Below are 24,959 nucleotides of genomic sequence, written 5' to 3'. Positions count from 1 at the left end.
ATTTCTGAGGACCTCAGAAAAAACGTTGTTGATGCTCATCAGGTTGGAAAAGGTTACAAAACCATCTCTAAAGAGTTTGGACTCCACCAATCCACAGTCAGACAGATTGTGTACAAATGGAGGAAATTCAAGACCACTGTTACCCTCCCCAGGAGTGGTCGACCAACAAAGATCACTCCAAAAGCAAGGCGTGTAATAGTCGGTGAAATCACAAAGGACCCCAGGGTAACTTCTAAGCAACTGAAGGCCTCTCTCACATTGGTTAATGTTCATGAGTCCACCATCAGGAGAACACTGAACAACAATGGTGTGCATGGCAGGGTTGCAAGGAGAAAGCCACTGCTCTCCAAAAAGAACATTGCTGCTCATCTGCAGTTTGCTAAAGATCACATGGTCAAGCCAGAAGGCTATTGGAAAAATGTTTTGTGGACGGATGAGACCAAAATAGAACTTTTTGGTTTAAATGAGAAGCGTTATGTTTGGACAAAGGAAAACACTGCATTCCAGCATAAGAAACTTATCCCATCTGTGAAACATGGTAGTATTAGTATCATGGTTCGGACCTGTTTTGCTGCATCTGGGCCAGGACGGCTTGCCATCATTGATGGAACAATGAATTCTGAATTATACCAGCGAATTCTAAAGGAAAATGTCAGGACATCTGTCCATGAACTGAATCTCAAGAGAAGGTGGGTCATGCAGCAAGACAACGATCCTAAGCACACAAGTCGTTTTACTAAAGGATGTGTTTTGGAATGACCAAGTCAAAGTCCTGACCTTAATCCAATGGAAATGTTGTGGAAGGACCTGAAGCGAGCAGTTCATGTGAGGAAACCCACTAACATCCCAGAGTTGAAGCTGTTCTGTACGGCGGAATGGGCTAAAATTCCTCCAAGCCGGTGTGCAGGACTGATCAACAGTTACCACAAACGTTTAGTTGCAGTTATTGCTGCACAAGGGGGTCACACCAGATACTGAAAGCAAAGGTTCACATACTTTTGCCACTCACAGATATGTAATATTAGATCATTTTCCTCAATAAATAAATGACCAAGTATAATATTTTTGTCTCATTTGTTTAACTCGGTTCTCTTGATCTACTTTTAGAACTTGTGTGAATATCTGATAATGTTTTAGGTCATATTTATGCAGGAATATAGAAAATTCTAAAGGGTTCACAAACTTTCAAGTTTAGTGAAGCTGTAAACACGTGCCAGGTTAGATAATCCTATGAACATGTGATACAACATCCATAGACGTCTTTGGCGTCGAAGTAAAGTTAAAACGAGCTCCTGTGTTGGAAACCTTTATAATGGAGCTAGGAGATATGTGATGGGAGGTGCGGCGCAGTGGGGGGGGGGGGTTGGGAATCGACCTACAGTCCTTCACAGAAGCAGGATGCCCCGCCCACTTCTCCTGTCAAGAGAAGGGAACGGATATTCGAGCTGCTTTCAGTTCCAAACACAACGCGCACATTGCATGGATGTTGTTCTCGCATCAGGTTGCTTTATCGTCAGTAATATCGATTTGTCTTGTTTTGAACGCGGGTATAACGGAGTTAGAGTTCACATCCTGTCCGAGGAGAGATTTCCACCGCCTATGCAGAGCTTTTGAGAGAAAATATCAGTGGATTTTCCCTGAGTGAGCCGGTATGGGACTCCCTGGCTGGGACTGCTCAGTGCTGCTGACGTACTTATTCTGGGCCCTTGCTGGAGCTGACAGCTTTTTAGGTATTTTCTTATAACCTGTTTAAATGTTGTTGTTGAGCTGAGAGGGTTGGCTTTTTATTATTATTATTATTATTATTATTATTATTATTATTATTATTATTATTTATAGAAACAGGGAAAGGGGTGGAGTGCAGCCACCAAGCTGAGTGTGGAAATCTGCATATCCTGTCGACTTCCCGAAAATCCTCCACCACTATAAAAAACACACACAAAAAAAAAAAAAAAAGGGGGTCACCTGCTAATTCGGCATCCGGTCTCAGACTTTCAAAACACACACACACACACACACAATTGTTGTGTGCTGCTTTATCTGAGATGGATATCTTTTTAGATTCAGCAGCTTAATCTAAATTAATGACCAGAATAATTCAAATGTAGCAACAATCTAACTGGGAAAGTGTGTTCATGCAAATACACTCCTGAAAGGCTACATTTGTAACCCAGATGTCCCTGAACAATTAAACAACCAAACAACTCTTACCCCCCCAAATAAGGGTGTGGACCTGTATAGCTATCACAGATTAAATCTCCCCAGCAGTTGTGTTAAAGAATTTGGACTGGCTGATCTAATTTCAGGACAAGCAGAGTGTAAAAGTTCAAAACAATACAAAAACAAAAGACATGTGAGCTTGTTAGTATTAGGCTAGATATATTGATATCGAATATGAACAAAAGTGTTTAGGACAGAGACGGATATAATAGGTTAAAAACGTGTAGAATTTTGACCGACCTTAGCTTCAGGTGCAAATACTTCCTTTTTGTTTAGTTTAGTTCAGTTTAAGTTCAGCAGGTTTTTTTTTTGGTCATGTAATCTTTAATTACAACCAGGAACAAGGTCTTTATAGATCATAAACACAATGGTAATTTGATCCCGCTGTCGTTTGCAAAGGTCAGCCATTTATATCAAACCCTTGTACCGTACTACATACCTGACCTGAGTCGACTCATGACACCTTTTTAAACCCTTTATTAAAAAGTTTTTTTCTGTGCTTCATATAACTTTTTAATAAGTTGCTGTTTTGTTTTTCCTTATTGAAGACAGTTTGCCTCCACCAGAAAACCTCAGCCTGTTATGGGTCCCAAACACTCCGTGTGTGAGTGTACACTGGAGAAAACCGTCTGGCTTGGGCACAAACTGTCAAGTGAACTATACTTTAGCAGTATATTATGAGGTGAGCCATTACTACAGTGATTCATTGTCAGCACAGAGCAAATATAAACGACTTCGCATTCTGATAGGAATTTAAAGCTAGCTTGTAAGAACACATCTGACATGGGTATGTTTTCGGTGCATCTTCCACTTCTGTTGTTTCTTAACCCCAGACCTATGTTGTATTCGTCAGCAGAAATGTCCTCCCAGGCAAAATGCTTCAAAAAAAATTAAAAAAGAGGAGTTGAGCTTTGAAGATTGCAATTTTAAAGAGGATGAACTATGTGTCAGCATAACAACAAATCCTAAGAACTGTGACAGTAAACTGGCCAGCAAAGAAGTATACAAAGACCTATCTCCACCGCCAGGTAACCAACAAACAGAGTGATTCACTTTTTCTAAAACCTATAATGCTAAATGTTCCAAAAGTTTAATGAGGAGTTGTACTGAGTTGGTTACTGCCAACTGCACTACCTCACTACCTCCCACACTGAGAGCTGTATATTCTATTACTTGCTCTTATTTTCATTTTATTTCTTTCGGTATTTTGTATTTTAGTTTTTTATACGTATAATGCTATTTAGCTTTTGTATTGATCTTGTGCAATGCAGAAATGTTACTGGATACCTTGAATTTCCCTCTGGGATTAATAAAAGTACCTACCTACCCACCCACCCACATAGAAAGGATGCGTTAAAGCGGACACAAACTGTGGTAAATTCTTAATAATCAGTGGATGAGTTTTGGGACAACGCTTGTTGTGTTTAATTTTGACACGTTCACTGTGTAAACGCAGTGTATCATTACTGAATGTGTTGAATGTTGTGAACAAATTCACAAGTTGTGTTCATCTTAAAAGTACATACTGTATAACTACAATGCCCTCCACGATTATTGGCACTCAGTGTAAAGATTAGTAAAAAGGGTTAGAAAAAAATCCATCTTTTGGTGAAGTAGTTTCATTTCGTGGGTGGTACAATGGTCAGCACTGTCATCTCATAGCAAGAAGGTTCTGGGTTCGAGCCCCGTGGCCGGTGAGGGCCTTTCTGTGCAGAGTTTGCATGTTCTCCCCGTGTCCACGTGGGTTTCCTCCGGGTGCTCCGGTTTCCCCCACAATCCAAAGACATGCAGGTTAGGTTAACTGGTGACTCTAAATTGACCGTAGATGTGAATGGTTGAGAGGAGAAAACTTCTATAATAATCCAGTAGAAGGCAACAGGAAACCACTACTGTAATTTGTCCCTAGAAACTCTCATGGAAGTCAGAGCAGCCATGTCACTGTAGTAATGTGCCAGAGAGACTGAGAGAGCTTCATCTCATCTCATCTCATTATCTGTAGCTGCTTTATCCTGTTCTACAGGGTCGCAGGCAAGCTGGAGCCTATCCCAGCTGACTACGGGCGAAAGGCGGGGTACACCCTGGACAAGTCGCCAGGTCATCACAGGGCTGACACATAGACACAGACAACCATTCACACTCTCATTCACACCTACGGTCAATTTAGAGTCACCAGTTAACCTAACCTGCATGTCTTTGGACTGTGGGGGAAACCGGAGCACCCGGATGAAACCCACACGGACACGGGGAGAACATGCAAACTCTGCACAGAAAGGCCCTCGCCGGCCACGGGGCTCGAACCCAGACCTTCTTGCTGTGAGGCGACAGTGCTAACCACTACACCACTGTGCCGCCCGAGCTTCATCTCACATTGAGAAAATAAGAAAAATCCAACCTTTAATGAAATACAGAGAAAAACAAATCCCTCATCAAGAAATAATTATGTTCAGCAAAAGCACATGTGCAATGGTCTCCCCAGGATCAAAATAAAGCCCTAACTTTTGGGTGGCTCACAAGACCATGTGCCATGCCAAAGGCGTATGGGGTGGTGTGGGGTGGGGGGAGGTTCCCCCTCTCCTTGGGGGGTTCCAGGGGTCATCCCCTGGAAATTTTTGAAAAAAAGGAGCCCATTTTCTGGGATCTGGTGCCATTTGGTGACTTTTAGGACCATTTTTTGGTGGTACTGACACGGTCACTTTTTATTGTTAACATGGTTGAACATTAGCTGTCAACTCCAAAATGAAAAAAGAAGTGAGAGAGCCAGGGTCCAGGGCAAAGCCTTGGTGGGGGGTCGGGGGGTGGGGGAGCCCCACCAGCTGAAAATGATTTTGCCAACTTTAAGAGGGAATTGGTGGCCTCAGGATGAATATTTAGTTTTCACCTTCTTGTTACTATTAATGGGGGAAAAAATGCTTCATGAGGACACCACATGTATTAACAAAACAATGGCAGGTAAACAATAACACATTTCAAAATAATCATGAAATGAAAGATGTGCAGTGATCACATTTCAATAAGTTTTCACCACAAAACTACATAAACACATCACTTCATAGGAAACCAGGAAACACAATTTGTGTTGCCACCAAGTCATTTCTAAAACAAGGTTTTAACTCAGTAAAAGTGAATGTGTTTGTAATTTATTGCTGCAGAGTTTGAGCTTTATTTTGCCCTTTATTTAATGAAAGAGTAAATAAATTATTATATCATTACAAAATTATCTGAATATAACACTGAGTAAATTTAATATTCTGTCCTATGTATTAAATATCATTTCTAAAATATTTATTCGAGTTTATAATGTTAAATACATTATTAGAAAGATAATATTAAAGGAATATAAAATTATTGAATTACTCAAAGTAATACCATCACCAAAAATCCCAAAACCATTATGACAGTGATGTATTAATAACTTCCAGTTATATAGTTATAGATTTATACATTTATGTGCTTATTTTTTTTATTTCCCGTCACCGACACAGACGAGCTCGGCTACTACTGTAACAATAATAAACACACCAAACACAGCATGCAAAGTTCCTGTTGAAAAAATATTTGGCTATGTATTTATGATAATGTATCTGTGGGACAGTTCAAAGAAACTATTTTACTTTAACTTAGGAACTTTGCAAATAGATCTAGTTGAGCTTAGATTAACTGAAACGAGGCATGTTTAACTTTTTTCAAACGTGATAAAATATAAAAATATACCTTCTCATGGACAGAAGTCTGTGCTGCAAACGTGGCCAAGAGTGATCCTGATGATGATCTCATTTTTTCAAGATCTTTGTGAGACTTTCTTTGCATGTGAAGTTCAACATCTCGAAGGTCTTGGTGTTTACCACTGATACTCGTGTTACAAACAGTGCATTGGAAATGGTGCTTGCTCGCTGAATCAGTGATAATGCATGGAGAGATTTTGGCCCAGTTGGAATTAAACTTCGTATCACACTTAGCATGCCGGCCCCGACATGTAAAAGCCCTCTGGGGAGAACACTGCATATGCCACTATTATTAGCACAGCTGGAAATGATAGTGAGCATAATGAAACTGAAGCATGTTTCCCATTTAAATTGGACATTTGTGAGTTGATTGGAGTGTGTAGGAACTTTCAAGCTGTAATCCATGACTTCCTGATTAACTGGGGGACAAATATGAGGTGACACAGAGGCCAAATTCCCTTTAGTCATCCATCAACATGGGAAAGATAAGAGAACACGCAAACCAAATGCCTGAGAAGTGTGTTGACCTTCATAAGTTGGGGAATGGTTAGAAAATAAATTAGCTACTCATTTGAAAATGTCCACTTTTACTGTTGGGGCAATAAAAAAAAAAAGTGGACACCAACTGGAACTGTTACAAACTTGCTTGGAAGAGGACCCAAGTTTATTTTTCCCTCAAAAAAATCCTCAAGGATCACTGTTGGTGAGTTACAAGAAAAAGTAAAATCTTGGGGTTTCCACGTCTCCAAAATCACCATCAGACGCCACCTCCATGCCAACAGATTATTTGGAAGTTCTGTCAGAAAAAAAGCCTTTTCTGTCATTTAACCACAAACGTAAGCGCCTGAAGTTTGCAAAACACTACTACAACTTTGACTGGAACCGTGTTCTCTGGTCTGATGTAACAAAAATGGAGCTTTTTGGCAATAAACACTCAAGGTGGGTTTGGCGTAAAAAGAAGGATGGCTATAATAAAAAGAACACGATCCCAACTGTAAAATATGGTGGAAGTTCTGTGATGTTTTGGGGCTGTTTTTCCTCCAAAGGCCCTGGAAACCTTGTTAGGGTACATGGTATCATGAAATACCAGGACATTTTAAATCAAAATCTGTCTGCTTCTGCCAGGAAACTAAAACTGGGTCGTCACTGGTTCTTCCAGCAGGACAATGATCTGAAGTATTTGTCCAAATCAACACACACAAATGTTTCACTGACCACAGACTCAAGCTTCTGCCCTGGCCATCTCAGTCCCCTGAGCTGAACCCAACTGAAAACCTGTGGGCTGAGCTGAAGATGAGCGAGCACAAGAGAAGGCCTCGGACCCTGGATGATCTAGACAGATTGTGTAAAGAGGAACGGTCTCAGATGTCCTGCTCTGTAACTCCAACCTTATAAAATGTTATAGGAGAAGTCAGTGCTGGCAAAGGGAGGTTGTACAAAGTATTAAATGCAGGGGTGCCAATAATAATACCACGTGTTGTTGTTGAAAATAATTATTTCTTGATGAGAGATTTGTTTTTCCTCTGAAAAAAATTACTTCAGTTAAAGGTTGGATTTTTCTCTTTTTTTCAGTGTGAGATGAAGCGACTTCACCAAAAGGTGGATTTTTTTCTAACCCTTTTTTTATTTATTTTTAAAAGGGGGGCCAGTAATCATGGAGGGCACTGTATGTGTAGAAAAAAGTGAATTCTTCCAACACCATTTTATTTAACATTGACACAAACTGGGTAAACTAGAGCTCTACGCATAATTTGTGTAATTTTTTACACAGTCCTCCTAAGAGTATAAAAGAATGTTAATAAACCTGTTGAGGTTCTGTGAATAATTACGTCATTCGCTTACATAATTGTCATTTCTTGTGTGCAAAGACACTGTATTGACTGCCATCTTGTATTACAGCCTTAGTGAAGAACTTCAGTTGTGTTTATTATGCTCGTACAAAGATGAACTGCACATGGACTGTCGAAAATAGCCGTAACATTAGCCTCTTTTACAGGTGAGATCTGGCTTAAATAATGCCTTGGTGTTTTTCATTCTTGTTCTTTATTTTAGGTTTTATTTTGAAGTCTTTATTCGAGCTTTTTGTATTTGTAGCAGCATAGATTTCTTGTTGTTGTCGTCCCCCCGAACACCAGTGGACTAATAAATGCATTGTCCAATAGGGAAGAGGAAAAAAACAATGGCACCCTAAAGCCTTGTAGGTTCTATTTATCTGATGGACCCATGAAGACAGGCTGTCACCTGGATGATGAAGTCCTTAAGCTTGAAGCAAAGGTTTACTTTGTCATCAGTGGAACTGCAGAAAATCACACGATTAGCAACAACAGTTTTATAATAGATTTACGCTCAGGTAGGTATTTTCCTTCTACCCTCTCTCTCTGAAGTTTGTCAATTTATATTGTTAGTTTGTCCTACTGACCAATTTTAGTACCTGCCTTGTGAGTTTTTAGAAAAAATATTACATAAGTCATGTATGCCTATATATTGAAAATTACTCTAAACATAAAAGATTAGGGACAGAAACCGTGTTAAAACCCTACTGGACATTTATTCGATTTTTAACATTTTGTATTTTCTATGTGCACAAACCAATACAAAGTGAGTGGTGTGTGTGTGTGTGTGTGTGTGTGTTGGTTTTTTTTAAATGCCTTTCATCACCTATTAAAATTCTCACATTTTCCACTGGCTATTCTCTCTTTTATTTAGCAGTGAAACCGCCTAAGCCTAGGATCAGCATCAGACAGGAAGATGAACGTCTCCGTTTTGAAATAAGCATTCCAGATTATCTACCACCGCATTGTTGGAAATACAAGTACATGTACATCAAATGCAGTGACGTGGTAAGACACTGGTGTTGTGTGTGCTTTCTGCTGATCAATGTGAAATATCTCATCTCATTATCTCTAGCCGCTTTATCCTGTTCTACAGGGTCGCAGGCAAGCTGGAGCCTATCCCAGCTGACTACGGGCGAAAGGCGGGGTACACCCTGGACAAGTCGCCAGGTCATCACAGGGCTGACACATAGACACAGACAACCATTCACACTCACATTCACACCTACGGTCAATTTAGAGTCACCAGTTAACCTAACCTGCATGTCTTTGGACTGTGGGGGAAACCGGAGCACCCGGAGGAAACCCACGCGGACACGGGGAGAACATGCAAACTCTGCACAGAAAGGCCCTCGCCGGCCACGGGGCTCGAACCTGGACCTTCTTGCTGTGAGGCGACAGCGCTAACCACTACACCACCGTGCCGCCCAATGTGAAATAAGAACAGCAAACATGTACTACTACATACATAAAACACACTGCCTTATTGGACACACACTTGACAGCCTGTATAATTTGAAAAACCTTTTCACTGGGTATTCATTAAAATGGTCCTATGCTAAATGATTATGAGATGTATTAATTTGTGTGTTTACTTCAACAGCATGCAGTGGATCTACACTCACTGATCACTTTGAAAGGGATACCTGTATATCTGTTCATTTATTCAGTTATCCAATCAACCAACCATGTGGTAGCAGCACAATGGATACATTCATGCAGATACAGGTCAAGAGCTTCTGTTAATGTTCACATTAAACATCAGAAAGAACAAAAATGGGATCTCCATGACTCTGTGGCATGGTAATTGGTGCCAGATTGGGCTGGTTTGAGTATTTCAGAAACCGCTGATCTCCTGGGATCTTCACAAACAACAGTGTCTGGAGTTTACACAGAACGGTGTAAAAAAAAAAAAGTGGATCTGTAGGCTGAAAGTGCTGTTGAGAGAGTTCAGAAGAGAATGACCAGACTGATCTGAGCTGACAGGAAGTCTCCAGTATCTCAAAGAAGCACTCTTTATTTACAACCGTGGTGAGCAGAAAAGCATCTCAGAATGCACACCACATCAAAACTTGAGGTGGATGAGCTACTGTACAACAACAGAGGACCACATCGGGTTCCACTCCTGTTAGCCAAAAACAAGAATCTGAGGCTATTATGGGTGCAGGCTCGCCAAACTGGACAAAGACCGGGTGATTTTTATTCTAATCTTCAACTGTCCTGTTTAGGTGAGTCTGTGCCCTTGATAGCCTCAGATTTTATTCTTTGCCAACAGGAGTGGAACCTGATGTGGTCTTCTGCTGTTGTACTGTAGAATATCCACCGCAAGGTTTGATTTTTTTTTTCTGTTCACCATGTTTGTAAAGGGTCAAGTCAAGTTTATTTGTATAGCGCTTTTAACAATAAGCATTGTCACAAAGCAGCTTTACAGAATTTGAACGACTTAAAACATGAGCTAATTTTATCCCTAATCTATCCCCAATGAGCAAGCCTGTGGCGACGGTGGCAAGGAAAAACTCCCTCAGACGACATGAGGAAGAAACCTCGAGAGGAACCAGACTCAAAAGGGAACCCATCCTCATTTGGGCAACGACAGACATGACTATAACATTAACAGTTTTAACATGAAGTCAGTTTCATTGATGTTATAACTCTTTATGGATGGAAACTTGAGTGCCAAACTGTTCATGACAACTGCAGTCCTAAAGTTAGCGAGTCAACTGGAGTCCTCAGCCATAAAAGCATTACTGTAAGTGTCCAGAGCGTCTTCCAGGTGTGACTTTCAACTGTCCATACGGGGCCGTCCTCCACAGGACAGATGCGATGAGGCTCCAACCAGACACAGGGCACCAGGATGGATCAGGCAGGTCTGAGGAGCAGAAGAGGTCAGCATCTCGATCCCAGGACCGACATGTAACTCAGAGGGACAGATTTGGGGGGGAACACAGGTTGTTAGGTATGCCCCATGTCACCTCAATAAGTAGGAACAGTATACATATTGCACTGAGTACAAGCAGGGACTCCAGCAACTAACTATGACAGCATAACTAAAAGGGGAGAGCCAGAAGGTAACACTGTGTGATTATATGAGTTACTATATCGTTCCGGACAGCTCAAAGCATTTTGGCCATTTTCCTCTGACCTCTCTTACCAACAAGGCATTTCCACCCACAGAACTGTCGCTCACTCATTGTCTTTTGTTTTACACACCATTCTATGTAAATGCTAGAGACTGTTGTGTGTAAAAACCCCAGGAGATCAGCAGTTTCTAAAATACTCAAATCAGTCCATCTGATGCCTAGATTAGATTAGATTAGATTAGATTAGATTAGATTAGATAAAACTTTATTGATCCCTTTGGGAGGGTTCCCTCAGGGAAATTAAGATTCCAGCAGCATCATTACAGATAAACATAGAAAATAAATAGGGAAAACTTCTAGATAAATTAAAATAAATTATTTACATATACAAATATAAAAAGGGAGACACGGTGGTGTAGTGGTTAGCGCTGTCGCCTCACAGCAAGAAGGTCTGGGTTCGAGCCCCGTGGCCGGCGAGGGCCTTTCTGTACGGAGTTTGCATGTTCTCCCCGTGTCCGCGTGGGTTTCCTCCGGGTGCTCCGGTTTCCCCCACAGTCCAAAGACATGCAGGTTAGGTTAACTGGTGACTCTAAATTGACCGTAGGTGTGAATGTGAGTGTGAATGGTTGTCTGTGTCTATGTGTCAGCCCTGTGATGACCTGGCGACTTGTCTAGGGTGTACCCCGCCTTTCGCCTGTAGTCAGCTGGGATAGGCTCCAGCTTGCCTGCGACCCTGTAGAACAGGATAAAGCGGCTACAGATAATGAGATGAGATGAGAAGATATGGGGGGGGGCGGTGGCAGGAGAGATATTGCACTTTATATTGCACATTGTCTGGTATTGCTTATTGTTAGGCTAGGCTACTGTTCCTTCCCATCCTCTGTCCTCCTGTTACCCCTCCTCCCCCCCCAGAGAGGAGTTGTACAGTCTGATGGCGTGAGGGACAAAAGAGTTTTTGAGTCTGTTCGTCCTCCACTTGGGAAGGAGCATTCTGTCACTGAACAGGCTCCTCTGGTTGCTGATGACGGTGTGCAGAGGGTGACTGGCATCGTCCATGATGTTCAATAGTTTGTCCATAGACCTCTTCTCTGCCACTGTCACCAGAGAGTCCAGCTTCTTGCCGACCACAGAGCCGGCCCGCCTGATCAGTTTGTCCAGCCTGGATGTGTCCTTCTTGGATGTGCTGCCCCCCCAGCACACCACGGTGTAAAACAGGACACTGGCGACCACAGACTGATAGAACATCCACAGGAGTTTCCTGCAGATGTTAAGACCACAGCCTCCTAAGGAAGTATAGCCTGCTCTGTCCCTTCCTGTATAAGTGTTTGGTGTTGCAAGTCCAGTCCAGCTTGCTGTCCAGCCACAGCCTGAGGTACTTGTAGGAATCCACAGCCTCCACCTCGACTCCCTCGATCAGAACTGGTCATGACCTTGGTCTGGATCTCCCAAAGTCACTGACCAGCTCCTTGGTCTTTGAGGTGTTGAGCTGCAGATGGTTCCTGTTGCACCACACAGCAAAGTCCCTCACCAGGCTCCTATACTCCTCCTCTCTGTCGTCACTGATGCACCCAACGATGGCTGTGCCATTGGCAAACTTCTGAATGTGACACAGCTCTGAGTTGTAGCAGAAGTCCGTGGTGTACAGGGTGAAGAGAAGAGGGGCCAGCACCGTGCCCTGGGGTGCTCCGGTGATGCTAATCACAGTGTCAGATGTGATGTCCTTCAGCCTGACATACTGCGGCCTGTCAGTGAGGTAGCTGGAGGTCCAGGTGACCAGGTAGGGGTCCACTCGCATCCTGTTCAGTTTGTCCTGAAGCAATAGGGGCTGGATGGTGTTGAAGGCACTCGAGAAGTCCAAGAAGAGGATCCTCACTGTGCCATTTCCCTTATCCAGATGCGAGTGGGCTTGGTGTAGCAGGTAGAGGATGGTGTCTTCCACACCATCACCTGCCCGGTACGCAAACTGCAGACAGTCCTGGGCATGTTGTACCTGGGGGCTGAGGAAGAGTCGCTCCAACGTCTTCATCAGATGTGAAGTGAGTGCCACTGGTCGGAAGTCGTTCAGCTCGCTGGGCCGATTCTTTTTGGGAACTGGAACGATGCATGATGTCTTCCAGAGGGTGGGCACTCTCCAGAGGACATCCATGCTATGATCAAAGTCAACTCTGTTCCTTCTCTCTGATGTTTGATGTGAACTTTACTTGAAGCTCTTGATTTGTATCTGTATGGGGTTTTTTTTTGTATTGTGCTGCTGTCACATGATTGATTAGATACAGCACCCCCATAATTATTGGCACCCCTTCTAAAGATTAGTAAAAAGATGAAGTCGCTTCATCTCGCACTGAAAAAATGAGAAAAATCCAACCTTTTATTTGAAATAAATGTATTCAGAGAAAAACAAATCCCTCATCAAGAAATAATTATTTTCAACAAAAACACATGCCACTATTATTGGCACCCCTACATTTAATACTTTGTTCAACCTCCCTTTGCCAGTAAAACAGCACTGACTCTTATATAACATTTTATAAGATTGGAGATACAGAGCAGGGCATCTGAGGCCATTCCTCTTTACACAGTCTCTCCACATCATCCAGGGTCCTCGGCCCTTTCTTGTGCTCGCTCTTCTTCAGCTCAGCCCACAGGTTTTCAATGGGGTTCAGGTTTGGGGACTGAGACAGCCACTGTAACTGCAAGAATGTACAGGTGTTCCTAATAAAGTGGACAGTGAGTGTACTTTGTTCTTGTAGCTGCATACCTTTCCAGATTGCTCTACTGAATAATTTGTAGTAGATACGGAATAATATACTTTAAGAATAAACTCTCGCTTTTAGATCTCAGAATTACTGTAGGTAACAAACTTGACACACCAAACCTTTTCAACTATTTGCATGACAGTGTTTGTGTATTGATGTGTAGACAGAAGAGTTAAAAGAAGAAAAATCGACATCTGTGGACTACGACGCAGCCTGCAAGTACACTGTTCGAGGGAAGGTCATTTACTCTCAGTACTGTGGGGGGTACCAGGATGTTGAGAGTGACGTGAGCGAACCTGAGTATTATGGTATTATGGACTTCTACATTTCTCAAAACACCAAATCACTACAATTTGGACTATAGTTAATATTCTAGTTAAGATTCTGCTTCTACAATGATCTGTTCATCAAAGCCAAAATCAAAATTTGTTTCAGGTCTATTTTTTAGGCTTGCTATGGTTTTGGCTGTAGTTTAAGATTTCTATACCTTTATTTCTAATCAGATAATAGATTCTGACTACTTTGATAAAGTAAATGAAAAGCAAATCCCTTTTTTCTGCAGGTGAGGATGGTGACCCAAATTTGGCATTTAAAGTTGCTATGATAATCACCCCTTTAATAGTGTGCTGCTGTCTCATTGCAGCTATTGTGCTGTTTAGGAGGTAATTATCATTATTTATTCTGTATTTGTTTACTTTGTGCATTAAGTCAGCATTTTAATAGTTTAGTTAAAATGAGTGGTACAGTACTTCACTGGCCTTCATGTCCTTTGAAAATATTATTTAGATATTATTTTCTTTACTTCTAAGTGCCATGAAAAAGTGGAAACATCTCTGTTTTTCGAGAACCCTCACTTTTTCTAGACAAGACAGCTATAATGGTTCTTATTGTTTAATGCAAATATTTATTATTGTATCAATGTTTCCACAGAAACAAGGATATCATTCTCCCAAAGATTCCTGAACCGTCCCTGTTTTTCAAGGATATGCTTAACAGTACTACTGATGGACTTTCAAAGGTAAGCACCTCAAAGTAACAGACAGATAAACAAGAAAAACGTAACATTTCTGTTGAACCACTTGTATCCTTTCTGTGTTGCACCACAGAACCTGGGTGGAGGAAAACTCTATGTGCCTGTTAAAGAAGTTGTGGCAAGTGGAGTGAGCCTGGAACCAAAATCTATCCTTTTACACCCAAACCATGATACCTGCATCTAATGCTGTGCTCTGAAAATGGCCAGTAGTGGACTGACAATGTGACAAAGTCTGGCTCTGATTTCTAGCAGCTTAGTCGTAAATCTATACGCAACACTTGCCTTTTAAGAGCTACTTAGCTTTGTGCACGCCTTCATTCTTCATACTAGCTAAAGGACTGTCTTGCATTCACAACTGTAGACTGTGAGCGACTCAGCGTTTGTATGAGCTCATGTATGAATAAGGAAGTCATGGCGACATTTCTTAACAAGCTCAGCAACAACAGGCACTGGGTTCTGAAAATGTCCTGAAAATATTCAGTAAAGAAAGATAGATGATGTGCCTGCAAAAGCATTACTCAGGAGTATAGATACAATTCCCCACTTGGGTAACGATGGAAATGGAAACGGGTAACTTTGTAAATAAAAGGACACTGAACGTAGACCGTTAGCCACCTTTCGTCATCTGTAACTCTTCTGTACATAAGTGTCCATTACAATCTAAGATTATATGGATGTATAGTGTTCATAGGAATATCTGTAAATATTGACATACAGAAAGGTTTTCTACATAGTTTGCTCTGTAAATAAAAAGAATATTGTTAACTATGGTCATGAGTTAATGGTGTTTTAATCCGTTACTGTTTTTTGACCAGGCATGATTTATATAACCCCACAAGCTCCTACCTATTATTCAATTACTCATGAAGAAATGTTAACTCACTAACTACCATTATTTATTCATTAACTACTATGAAAATAAAAGCAAAAAGCATGCAGGTACAAGAGTGAAGACTGGAATTCTGGACTTGCCCCTGGGTCTTGGGACGAAACCATGAGGAAGTAGACATTTTCAAGTTTAATTTGAATGCATCTTTTCCGCATCACCATAAACAAACCATTTTGTACATAATACCCCAAGACAACTAAACAGCTCCACAAGATGGTGCTTAGTTTACAGTAGAAATGCTCTGTCTTGATTAGAAGGCAAAAATACTTTGATTTCTGTAAAAACCCATGACTCCAAGCTACTGGTAGATACAAGTCAGTATTTATTCACAAGCAGACAGCCATTGTGTACATTTATTTGAGTTAAATGGCTTTATGAGACTCAGTGGTTAGGAATATATGACCGTCCCAAAGAAACATCCATCCGTTATCTGTAGCTGCTTATCCTGTCCTACAGGGTCGCAGGCAAGCTGGAGCCTATCCCAGCTGACTATGGGCGAAAGGCGGGGTACACCCTGGACAAGTCGCCAGGTCATCACAGGGCTGACACAGAGACACAGACAACCATTCACACTCACATTCACACCTACGCTCAATTTAGAGTCACCAGTTAACCTAACCTGCATGTCTTTGGACTGTGGGGGAAACCAGAACACCCGGAAGAAACCCATGCAGACACAGGGAGAACATGCAAACTCCACACAGAAAGGCCCTCGCCAGCCACTGTGCTCGAACCCAAGACCTTCTTGCTGTGAGGTGACAGTGCTGACCACTACACCACCATGCTGCCTCCAAAGAAACATAATGGGTGATTTTACCAGTGAGTAACAAATGAAGAACTTAATATCAACTAATTATAGGAAAGTGAACTAGACTGTAGCACTGGACATACCTATTGAAGAGGTTGTGCTATACATTAGGTTTCTATCATAGGCCATAAAATGATCATTTCTAGCTTTCCATCAAAATAGTTAAAAGGAACAGCTGATACAGATGAATCACAAATGTTACAGGTTTCAGTCTGATTTCTTCAACCATGGCCGATACTACAAACAGAGTTACTACCAAAGAGTATCGGGTTTTAAATTGTATGGAGTGCTACAGTGGTGCTTGAAAGTTTGTGAACCCTTTAGAATTTTCTGTATTTCTACATAAATATGACCTAAAACATCAGATTTTCATATAAGTCCTAAAAGTAGATAAAGAGAACCCAGTTAAACAAATGAGACAAAAATATTATACTTGGTCATTTATTTATTGAGGAAAATGATCCAATATTACATATCTGTGAGTGGCAAAAGTATGTGAACCATTGCTTTCAGTATCTGGTGTGATCCCCTTGTGCAGCAATAACTGCAACTAAACGTTTGCGGTAACTGTTGATCAGTCCTGCACACCAGCTTGGAGGAATTTTAGTTCATTCCTCTGTACAGAACAGCTTCAACTCTGGGATGTTGGTGGGTTTCCTCACATGAACTGCTCACTTCAGGTCCTTCCACAACATTTCGATTGGATTAAGGTCAGGACTTTGACTTGGCCATTCCAAAACATTAACTTTATTCTTCTTTAATCATTCTTTGGTAGAACGACTTGTGTGCTTAGGGTTGTTGTCTTACTGCATGACCCACCTTCTCTTGAGATTCAGTTCATGGACAGATGTCCTGACCTTTTCCTTTAGAATTCACTGTCATAATTCAGAATTCATTGTTCCATCAATGATGGCAAGCCGTCCTGGCCCAGATGCAGCAAAACAGGCCCAAACCATGATACTACCACCACCATGTTTCACAGATGGGATAAGGTTCTTATGCTGGAATGCAGTGTTTTCCTTTCTCCAAACATAACACTTCTCATTTAAACCAAAAAGTTCTATTTTGGTCTCATCCGTCCACAAAACATTTTTCCAATAGCCTTCTGGCTTGTCCACGTGATCTTTAGCAAACTGCAGACGAGCAGCAATGTTCCCTTTGGAGAGCAGTGGCTTTCTCCTTGCAACCCCCCCATGCACACCATTGTTGTTCAGTGTTCTCCTGATGGTGGACTCATGAACATTAACATTAGCCAATGTGAGAGAGGCCTTCAGTTGCTTAGAAGTTACCCTGGGGTACTTTGTGACTTCGCCGACTATTACACGCCTTGCTCTTGGAGTGATCTTTGTTGGTCAACCACTCCTGGGGAGGGTAACAATGGTCTTGAATTTCCTCCATTTGTACACAATCTGTCTGACTGTGGATTGGTGGAGTCCAAACTCTGTAGAGATGGTTTTATCACCTTTTCTAGCCTGATGAGCATCAACAACGCTTTTTCTGAGGTCCTCAGAAATCTCCTTTGTTCGTGCCATGATACACTTCCACAAACGTGCTGTGAAGATCAGACTTTGATAGATCCCTGTTCTTTAAATAAAACAGGGTGCCCACTCACACCTGATTGTCATCCCGTTGATTGAAAACACCTGACTCTAATTTCACCTTCAAATTAACTACTAATCCTAGAGGTTCACATACTTTTGCCGCTCACAGATATGTAATATTGGATCATTTTCCTCAATAAATAAATGACCAAGGATAATATTTTGTCTCCTTTGTTTAATTGGGTTCTCTTTATCTACTTTTAGGACTTGTGTGAAAATCTGATGATGTTTTAGGTCATATTTATGCACAAATATAGACAATTCTAAAGGGTTCACAAACTTTCAAGCACCACTGTAGTTATTAGCTAGCTAGAGTGTTTTCAAACTGCACAGGTGCAGCAGATATGGTACTAATAACAGATTCTGAATGTCATGTCATACAGATCTATAATATAAACTAATTTCTTGAATAGTAAAATATGGACTTGCATAATGTTGAAAGAAGGATAAATCTCAGTGTCAGCTGTCTTGAGTCTGGAAACCAAACCTAATTCTTCATCCAACAGGAACTCCCAAATTTGCACTTCATGTTTTGACTTCCTGCTTAATTTAGCTTCTATTCTGTCCTGGAACATAGATCTCCAAGCTTATGATGAGCTGATAATAATGTGGCTTATGCAGTGCATGGGATAGATCCATTCTGTGGTCAAAGAAATGGATGTTTTCCATCCTGAATAAAGCTATTATGGTGTAATCAGTCTCCAAAGTGGCTATTTCCTTGGCTGTCCTTCCTTAATGACTATGCGCTCATGACTTACTGAACCACTCCTTTATGTTGCGCATTTTCTATACAGTATTTCTCAGCGTAGGTTAGTTTGTCTCATCTCATTATCTCTAGCCGCTTTATCCTGTTGCCATGTTCTGTATTTCTGTCTTATGTGGTTAAACATAAATAAATAAATCATCAGGAATGGTGAGTATGATTAGAGGTGAGGATTGATACGAGTTTTCATTTTTCTCAGTGTAGTTTAGTTTGTAGATGCTAAAAATCTGAACTAGTTATGTGTGTGTGTTGCTGTGTGCTCTATTTATATGTCTTCTGTGGTTATCAATAGGAATGGTATGATGAGTGGCGAAGATGGAGGGACAAAAATCTAACCCTGAAGTGATCATGACTAGGCCCTACTCACAGCTATCCATGTCCAGATATCCAAGAAGGCATAAGTAAACCATCTCAGGAGAAAAACAAGAAGGGACAGCTTTGTTTCCCTTGACATGCCCAGTGGGCAGCACGGCGGCACGAGTAGTGTTGCAGCCTCACAGCTATCTATCATCCCTATCTAGTCAGTAGGTGTGCAAAGGGGTTAATAAACTGTTGAATTGAAATTAAATGATTTATAAATGACTACATGGTGTTTAAATCTTAAATATAGACAAAAATAAAATATGACATTGTAATATGACATAGCAGTTATTCAAAATGGGATGAAAAGGGATTTTACAAGCTTTATCTTTATTTGTTTGTTTTTGTTGTTTAAGGGAGGTATTCTTGGTTGCCCCTTCAAATAGATTTCTAAACACTGCCGTGTCAAATTAGTTAATGAACGCCTGTACTCCAGTACAGATGCTTTCAGAAAGTTTCAAGTTCAGCCTAAAATTTTGTTGAACAGTCTTTTAGCTTATGGAATGCTATTGTACAGACATGTATCATGTCAATTTTACAGCCACATCCCTTTAGAGAACTACAAGAACCACAGTATAAGAAGCAGAAGACTTGCTATAGAATATTGCTTGCTACATTTGGAATGAAATATGATTTCAGCTCTATTTTAGAATAAGAATCATTTTAAAAATAAAGCTGAATGAAAGCTAATATTAGTCTTAATGTGATAGGAACAGTGAGTATATCTGAGCCCAGAATCAGTCAATATGGAGCTCTTGCAGTCACGTGACCGAATCCCGGCTGGAATGTAAACAGCCGCCATCTTGTCGGTCAACAACACAGCTGAATATTGTTGCACTCATATACAGAATGGATCAATTTCAACCGACGGACTACACGGCTCATTTTTCTAATGAACAGATAACTAGATTTATGTCTAAAATAAACGACCTACAGATTAGTGACCCTTATCGATTACCGGACGTAGTTTTCACGACCGTGTCAGTGGATATTGAACTGCCAGAGGTGGAATACCCAGATGTGTATAATTACCTCATTAACTTTCCTTCGCTGTTCAGTGGTGAAGCACTGCGTGCTTATAAATCTCTGGACAGTTATCTTTACAGAAATTCAGGATTTGTCAGCCCCCCTCAGATGTGGCATCTTGTAAACAAGAAAATAATCCTCATTGGACGGGTAAGTCACTTAAGTATTGAGTACTAGTACTGATACTAGATATATCAGTAGTATCTAGTATAGCACTGACCAGGCGATTATGGTTGAATATTTTATATTATCAGTTAGATCAAGTATCAGTAGTCTATCACTATTACTGTATATATGGTATACCTGGGCAGCACGGTGGTGTAGTGGTTAGCGCTGTCGCCTCACAGCAAGAAGGTCCGGGTTCGAGCCCCGTGGCCGAAGAGGGCCTTTCTGTGCGGAGTTTGCATGTTCTCCCCGTGTCCGCGTGGGTTTCCTCCGGGTGCTCCGGTTTCCCCCACAGTCCAAAGACATGCAGGTTAGGTTAACTGGTGACTCTAAATTGACCGTAGGTGTGAATGTGAGTGTGAATGGTTGTCTGTGTCTACAGTATGTGTCAGCCCTGTGATGACCTGGCAACTTGTCCAGGGTGTACCCCGCCTTTCGCCCGTAGTCAGCTGGGATAGGCTCCAGCTTGCCTGCGACCCTGTAGGACAGGATAAAGCGGCTAGAGATAATGAGATGAGATGGTATACCTGATAGCAGCAATCCATTTTGCACGCCTGTCAGGGTCCCGTGGCAGCCTATGAAACTTTCTTCCCGATTTCTGACCTCTCCTGTTGTGGCATTTATATGCCATACAACTCTCCGGCATTGTGGCACGGTAATATTTGCAGATTTGGGTGAAAAACAACGAAAGTCAGTGTCGGTAAATTGCGATGGCGGAAATATGGCGTTTGACCGACAAGATGGCGTCTGTTTACAATCTGGATCGGCTGTGACGTCACATGCAAGTGGACTATAGTATGTAAGATTATCACAGAAGGGTAGCACGGTGGTGTAGTGGTTAGCACTGTTGCCTCACAGCAAGAAGGTTCTGGGTTCGAGCCCAGTGGCCGATGGGGGCCTTTCTGTGTGGGTTTCCTCCGGGTGCTCCGGTTTCCCCCAAAGACATGCAGGTTAGGTTAACTGGTGGCTCCAAATTGACCGTGGGTATGAATGCGAGTGTGAATGGTTGTTTGTCTCTATGTGTCAACCCTGCGATGATCTGGTGACTTGTCCAGGGTGTACCCTGCCTCTCGCCCATAGTCAGCTGGGAAAGGCTCCAGCTTGCCTGCGACCCTGTACAGGAAAAGCGGTAATGGATGGAGGTTGTCACACATTATTGGCAAATTGCTGCTGATAAGATACTGAGCTTGCATAAGTCAGTACCCACACCTTATAATAATAAAAAATCTTTTTAAATTACCTATATTTTAACTTGCTCCCAAATAATAATTCAGGAAGGTTACAAGCCACAGGGTACAGTTGAAAGTTTACCAGTTCCTCTTCCTCTTATTGTTACATGAGAATCAGCCAGTTGGCTGTATAACAAACAAAGATAGTGGGAATGTAAAGGGCAAAAGTAGGCCCATATGCACAGTATGAGTCCTGACAGAGATCTCGAAACAAAGGGGGTAGAGAAGTAGATATATTTCTGTTGGGAAAATGTTGCTACATCAAGAATAAAGAAAGACTTTGATGAAACTAGGATGATTAATTACTAAGACAAGATGATGGAACATGCATCTAACAGGAGTAAGCTTTCTCAGGGCAATTTCTAGTCTGTTTAGCATAACTTAAACATAACCCCCAAATATTTAACACAAATTTATGTTCAAACCCCATCTGAAAAGGTGTCATATGAAACATGGCCACTGCACAAATGTACAATGAAATTTAGTTTATCATAGGAGAGCAAAGCCGCTGCATACATGTGCGTTGCCACTCTTGGGCACTTCAGCTCAAGGCCATCCAGTGGCGGCTGGTGAAAAAAATTCTTGGTGGTGCTGGTGTGTGCCAATAGATTTCCCTGCCTAGTCCAGTATAAGCATTCAAATGAACAGTCAGAAAATGACAACAATTCCACAATAATAATTTAATTTCCTTCTCAAAATCAGCAGTTTCACAGATAAAGTAAATTAGCAATTTACAGCTATATTAGGCTCCGATTATGCTTTGGAAAGGAACGGTATCAAATACAATACTCAAGTTCTTGAGAGAAGTTTACAGAAGATTTCAGTTGAATCTATACAAAAGTGTGTGTGTGTGTGTGTGTGTGAGAGAGAGAGAGAGAGAGAGAGAGAGAGAGGTGGTGTGTGTCTGATTCTAAAGTGAGTGTAAGATTTCTGTGTGAGAGAGTGACTATGAAATGGTGTGTGTGTGTGTGTGTGTGTGTGTGTGTGTGTGTGTGTGTGAGAGTGTGAAATGAAATGGTGTGTGTGTGTGTGTGTGTGTGTGTGTGTGTGTGTGTGTGTGTGTGTGTGTGTGTGTGTGTGTGTGAGAGTGACTATGAAATGAGGTGTGTGTGTGAGAGTGACTATGAAATGAGGTGTGTGTGTGTGTGTGTGAGAGAGAGAGAGAGAGAGAGAGAGAGTGACTATGAAATGAGGTGTGTGTGTGTGTGTGTGTGTGTGTGTGTGTGTGTGTGTGTGTGTGTGAGAGAGAGAGTGACTATGAAATGAGGTGTGTGTGTGTGAGAGAGAGAGAGTGACTATGAAATGAGTTGTGTGTGTGTGTGTGTGTGTGTGTGAGAGAGTGTGAAATGAAATGGTGTGTGTGTGTGTGTGTGTGTGTGTGTGTGTGTGTGTGTGTGTGTGTGTGTGTGTGTGAGAGAGAGTGACTATGAAATGAGGTGTGTGTGTGTGAGAGAGTGACTATGAAATGAGGTGTGTGTGTGTGAGAGAGAGTGACTATGAAATGAGGTGTGTGTGTGTGTGTGTGAGAGAGAGAGAGAGAGAGAGAGAGAGAGTGACTATGAAATGAGGTGTGTGTGTGTGTGTGTGAGAGAGAGAGAGAGAGAGAGAGAGTGACTATGAAATGAGGTGTGTGTGTGTGTGTGTGTGAGAGAGAGAGAGAGAGAGAGAGACTATGAAATGAGGTGTGTGTGTGAGAGAGAGAGAGAGAGAGAGAGAGAGAGAGAGTGACTATGAAATGAGGTGTGTGTGTGTGTGTGTGTGTGTGTGTGTGTGTGTGTGTGTGTGTGTGCAGGGCCGGAGTGGGCCCTGTTTTCAGTCCGGGAGTTTAATTCACATTCAGGCCACTTTGAAATGGAGGAGGAATTTGAGTACATTAAAAAAGATAAAACAAATAACTGTTCTTTCAAAATGCTTTTTATTTGGTTTAAATTCAGGTAAACTTCACTTCACTTTAAAAATATAGGTTATAATTCAAATTAACATAAAACGAAAGATAAAAATTAAGAATAAAAGTTGTTTGTACAGTTATTTAACCAATCAAACTGCTGGTGTTCGAGATGTATGTTGTTCGTCGTTCTCTGCATTACTTTAGGGTTAATAAAACTTCCATTACGCGGTAGTTTAATGACCACAAACGTAATGCAGAGACCGACGAACGATTTCATCTAGTATGAGACGGGGCTCCACTTAAAATTGGATGGTGTGTGGCCGCGTGTCTAATCCGCATATACATTTATCTGTGTCACCAACATGTCCCAAAGTTCCTTAGTGAAAATATTTGAAAACACATCCAAAGGACATGCATCTTCAGAAATCGGCATCTTCGGCCCGGGTGTGGGAATGAACTTTTACGTCGGGGGTGAAATCCAGCTGACTGCCACTCCAAATAGCAAAGCAGCGAGTATGGCTGATTGTTTCGCGTTATTTAAGACGAATTACACAACACATTTTTAGTCACATAGTCTTAAAATAGGGGCGGCACGGTGGTGTAGTGGTTAGCGCTGTCGCCTCACAGCAAGAAGGTCCTGGGTTCGAGCCCCGTGGCCGGCGAGGGCCTTTCTGTGCAGAGTTTGCATGTTCTCCCCGTGTCCGCGTGGGTTTCCTCCGGGTGCTCCGGTTTCCCCCACAGTCCAAAGACATGCAGGTTAGGTTAACTGGTGACTCTAAATTGAGCGTAGGTGTGAATGTGAGTGTGAATGGTTGTCTGTGTCTATGTGTCAGCCCTGTGATGACCTGGCGACTTGTCCAGGGTGTACCCCGCCTTTCGCCCGTAGTCATCTGGGATAGGCTCCAGCTTGCCTGCGACCCTGTAGAAGGATAAAGCGGCTAGAGATAATGAGATGAGATGAGTCTTAAAATAACGAAAGCACCCATCTCGCGTGCATTTGAACCAATACTTGTGCATTACATGCCGCATACGCCTCGAAAATAATGGCAAATCAGCAATGCTGGGTACTCAGCAACCGGCAGATAAAGCGTGAGGGCGCATTAGGCAACTCAAAAATGGTTAAATGAAATGTAGGCTAAAGCAAGTGTTCGATTCTGCTTAGAATATTGGCATACGCATACACCTCTTCTAAGTTATATATTTAACAACAATCATTTAACATCAAATATGACTTCTAGGCCTATGTGTTCATAACCACAATGTGCGCACGCCTGTGGAAATGCACGGTGTGACAGCGAGATGAAATAGGCTGGATGAGGAAATAACGCGCAACAGCACATTTGGGACCTGTTCATCTAAAATTGTTAATAACTGGGATGTAAAGCAATGTCCGGTTCTTCTTAGAATTAAGACATACACCACATCTATACCGTGTAAATTGCGAGATTTCACATGACATCAAAAAGCTGAATTGACATCGCAAACTATCGACACATTATAGGCCTAGCATAGACTGATAAAATCGACAAACAGGGTTATCATACTCCATATCTTTCGTAACCTACCAGCTGGTCTTGAGAACATATC

General features: G+C 41.7%; 1 protein-coding gene across 1 annotated transcript in view; it reads left to right on the top strand.

Moving 5' to 3' along the window:
* Window positions 1–1,437: 1,437 nt before the first annotated feature.
* Window positions 1,438–24,959, top strand: part of LOC132885042 (uncharacterized) — a 56,872-nt gene continuing 33,350 nt past the window's right edge. The window contains exons 1-10 of the mRNA XM_060919291.1: window positions 1,438–1,730; window positions 2,769–2,902; window positions 3,074–3,248; window positions 7,842–7,938; window positions 8,105–8,292; window positions 8,649–8,782; window positions 13,774–13,918; window positions 14,173–14,272; window positions 14,541–14,628; window positions 14,717–14,819. Coding sequence (XP_060775274.1) covers window positions 1,652–1,730; window positions 2,769–2,902; window positions 3,074–3,248; window positions 7,842–7,938; window positions 8,105–8,292; window positions 8,649–8,782; window positions 13,774–13,918; window positions 14,173–14,272; window positions 14,541–14,628; window positions 14,717–14,819 — 1,243 coding nt within the window. The 5' untranslated portion in view covers window positions 1,438–1,651. The remainder of the gene's footprint in view (window positions 1,731–2,768; window positions 2,903–3,073; window positions 3,249–7,841; window positions 7,939–8,104; window positions 8,293–8,648; window positions 8,783–13,773; window positions 13,919–14,172; window positions 14,273–14,540; window positions 14,629–14,716; window positions 14,820–24,959) is intronic.

This window comes from Neoarius graeffei, chromosome 1 (assembly GCF_027579695.1).
Source record: "Neoarius graeffei isolate fNeoGra1 chromosome 1, fNeoGra1.pri, whole genome shotgun sequence".
In the NCBI taxonomy this organism is placed as follows: Eukaryota; Metazoa; Chordata; class Actinopteri; order Siluriformes; family Ariidae; genus Neoarius; species Neoarius graeffei.
The sequence above is the reverse complement of the archived record's forward strand: the minus strand, read 5'-3'. Positions and strand labels throughout refer to the sequence as shown.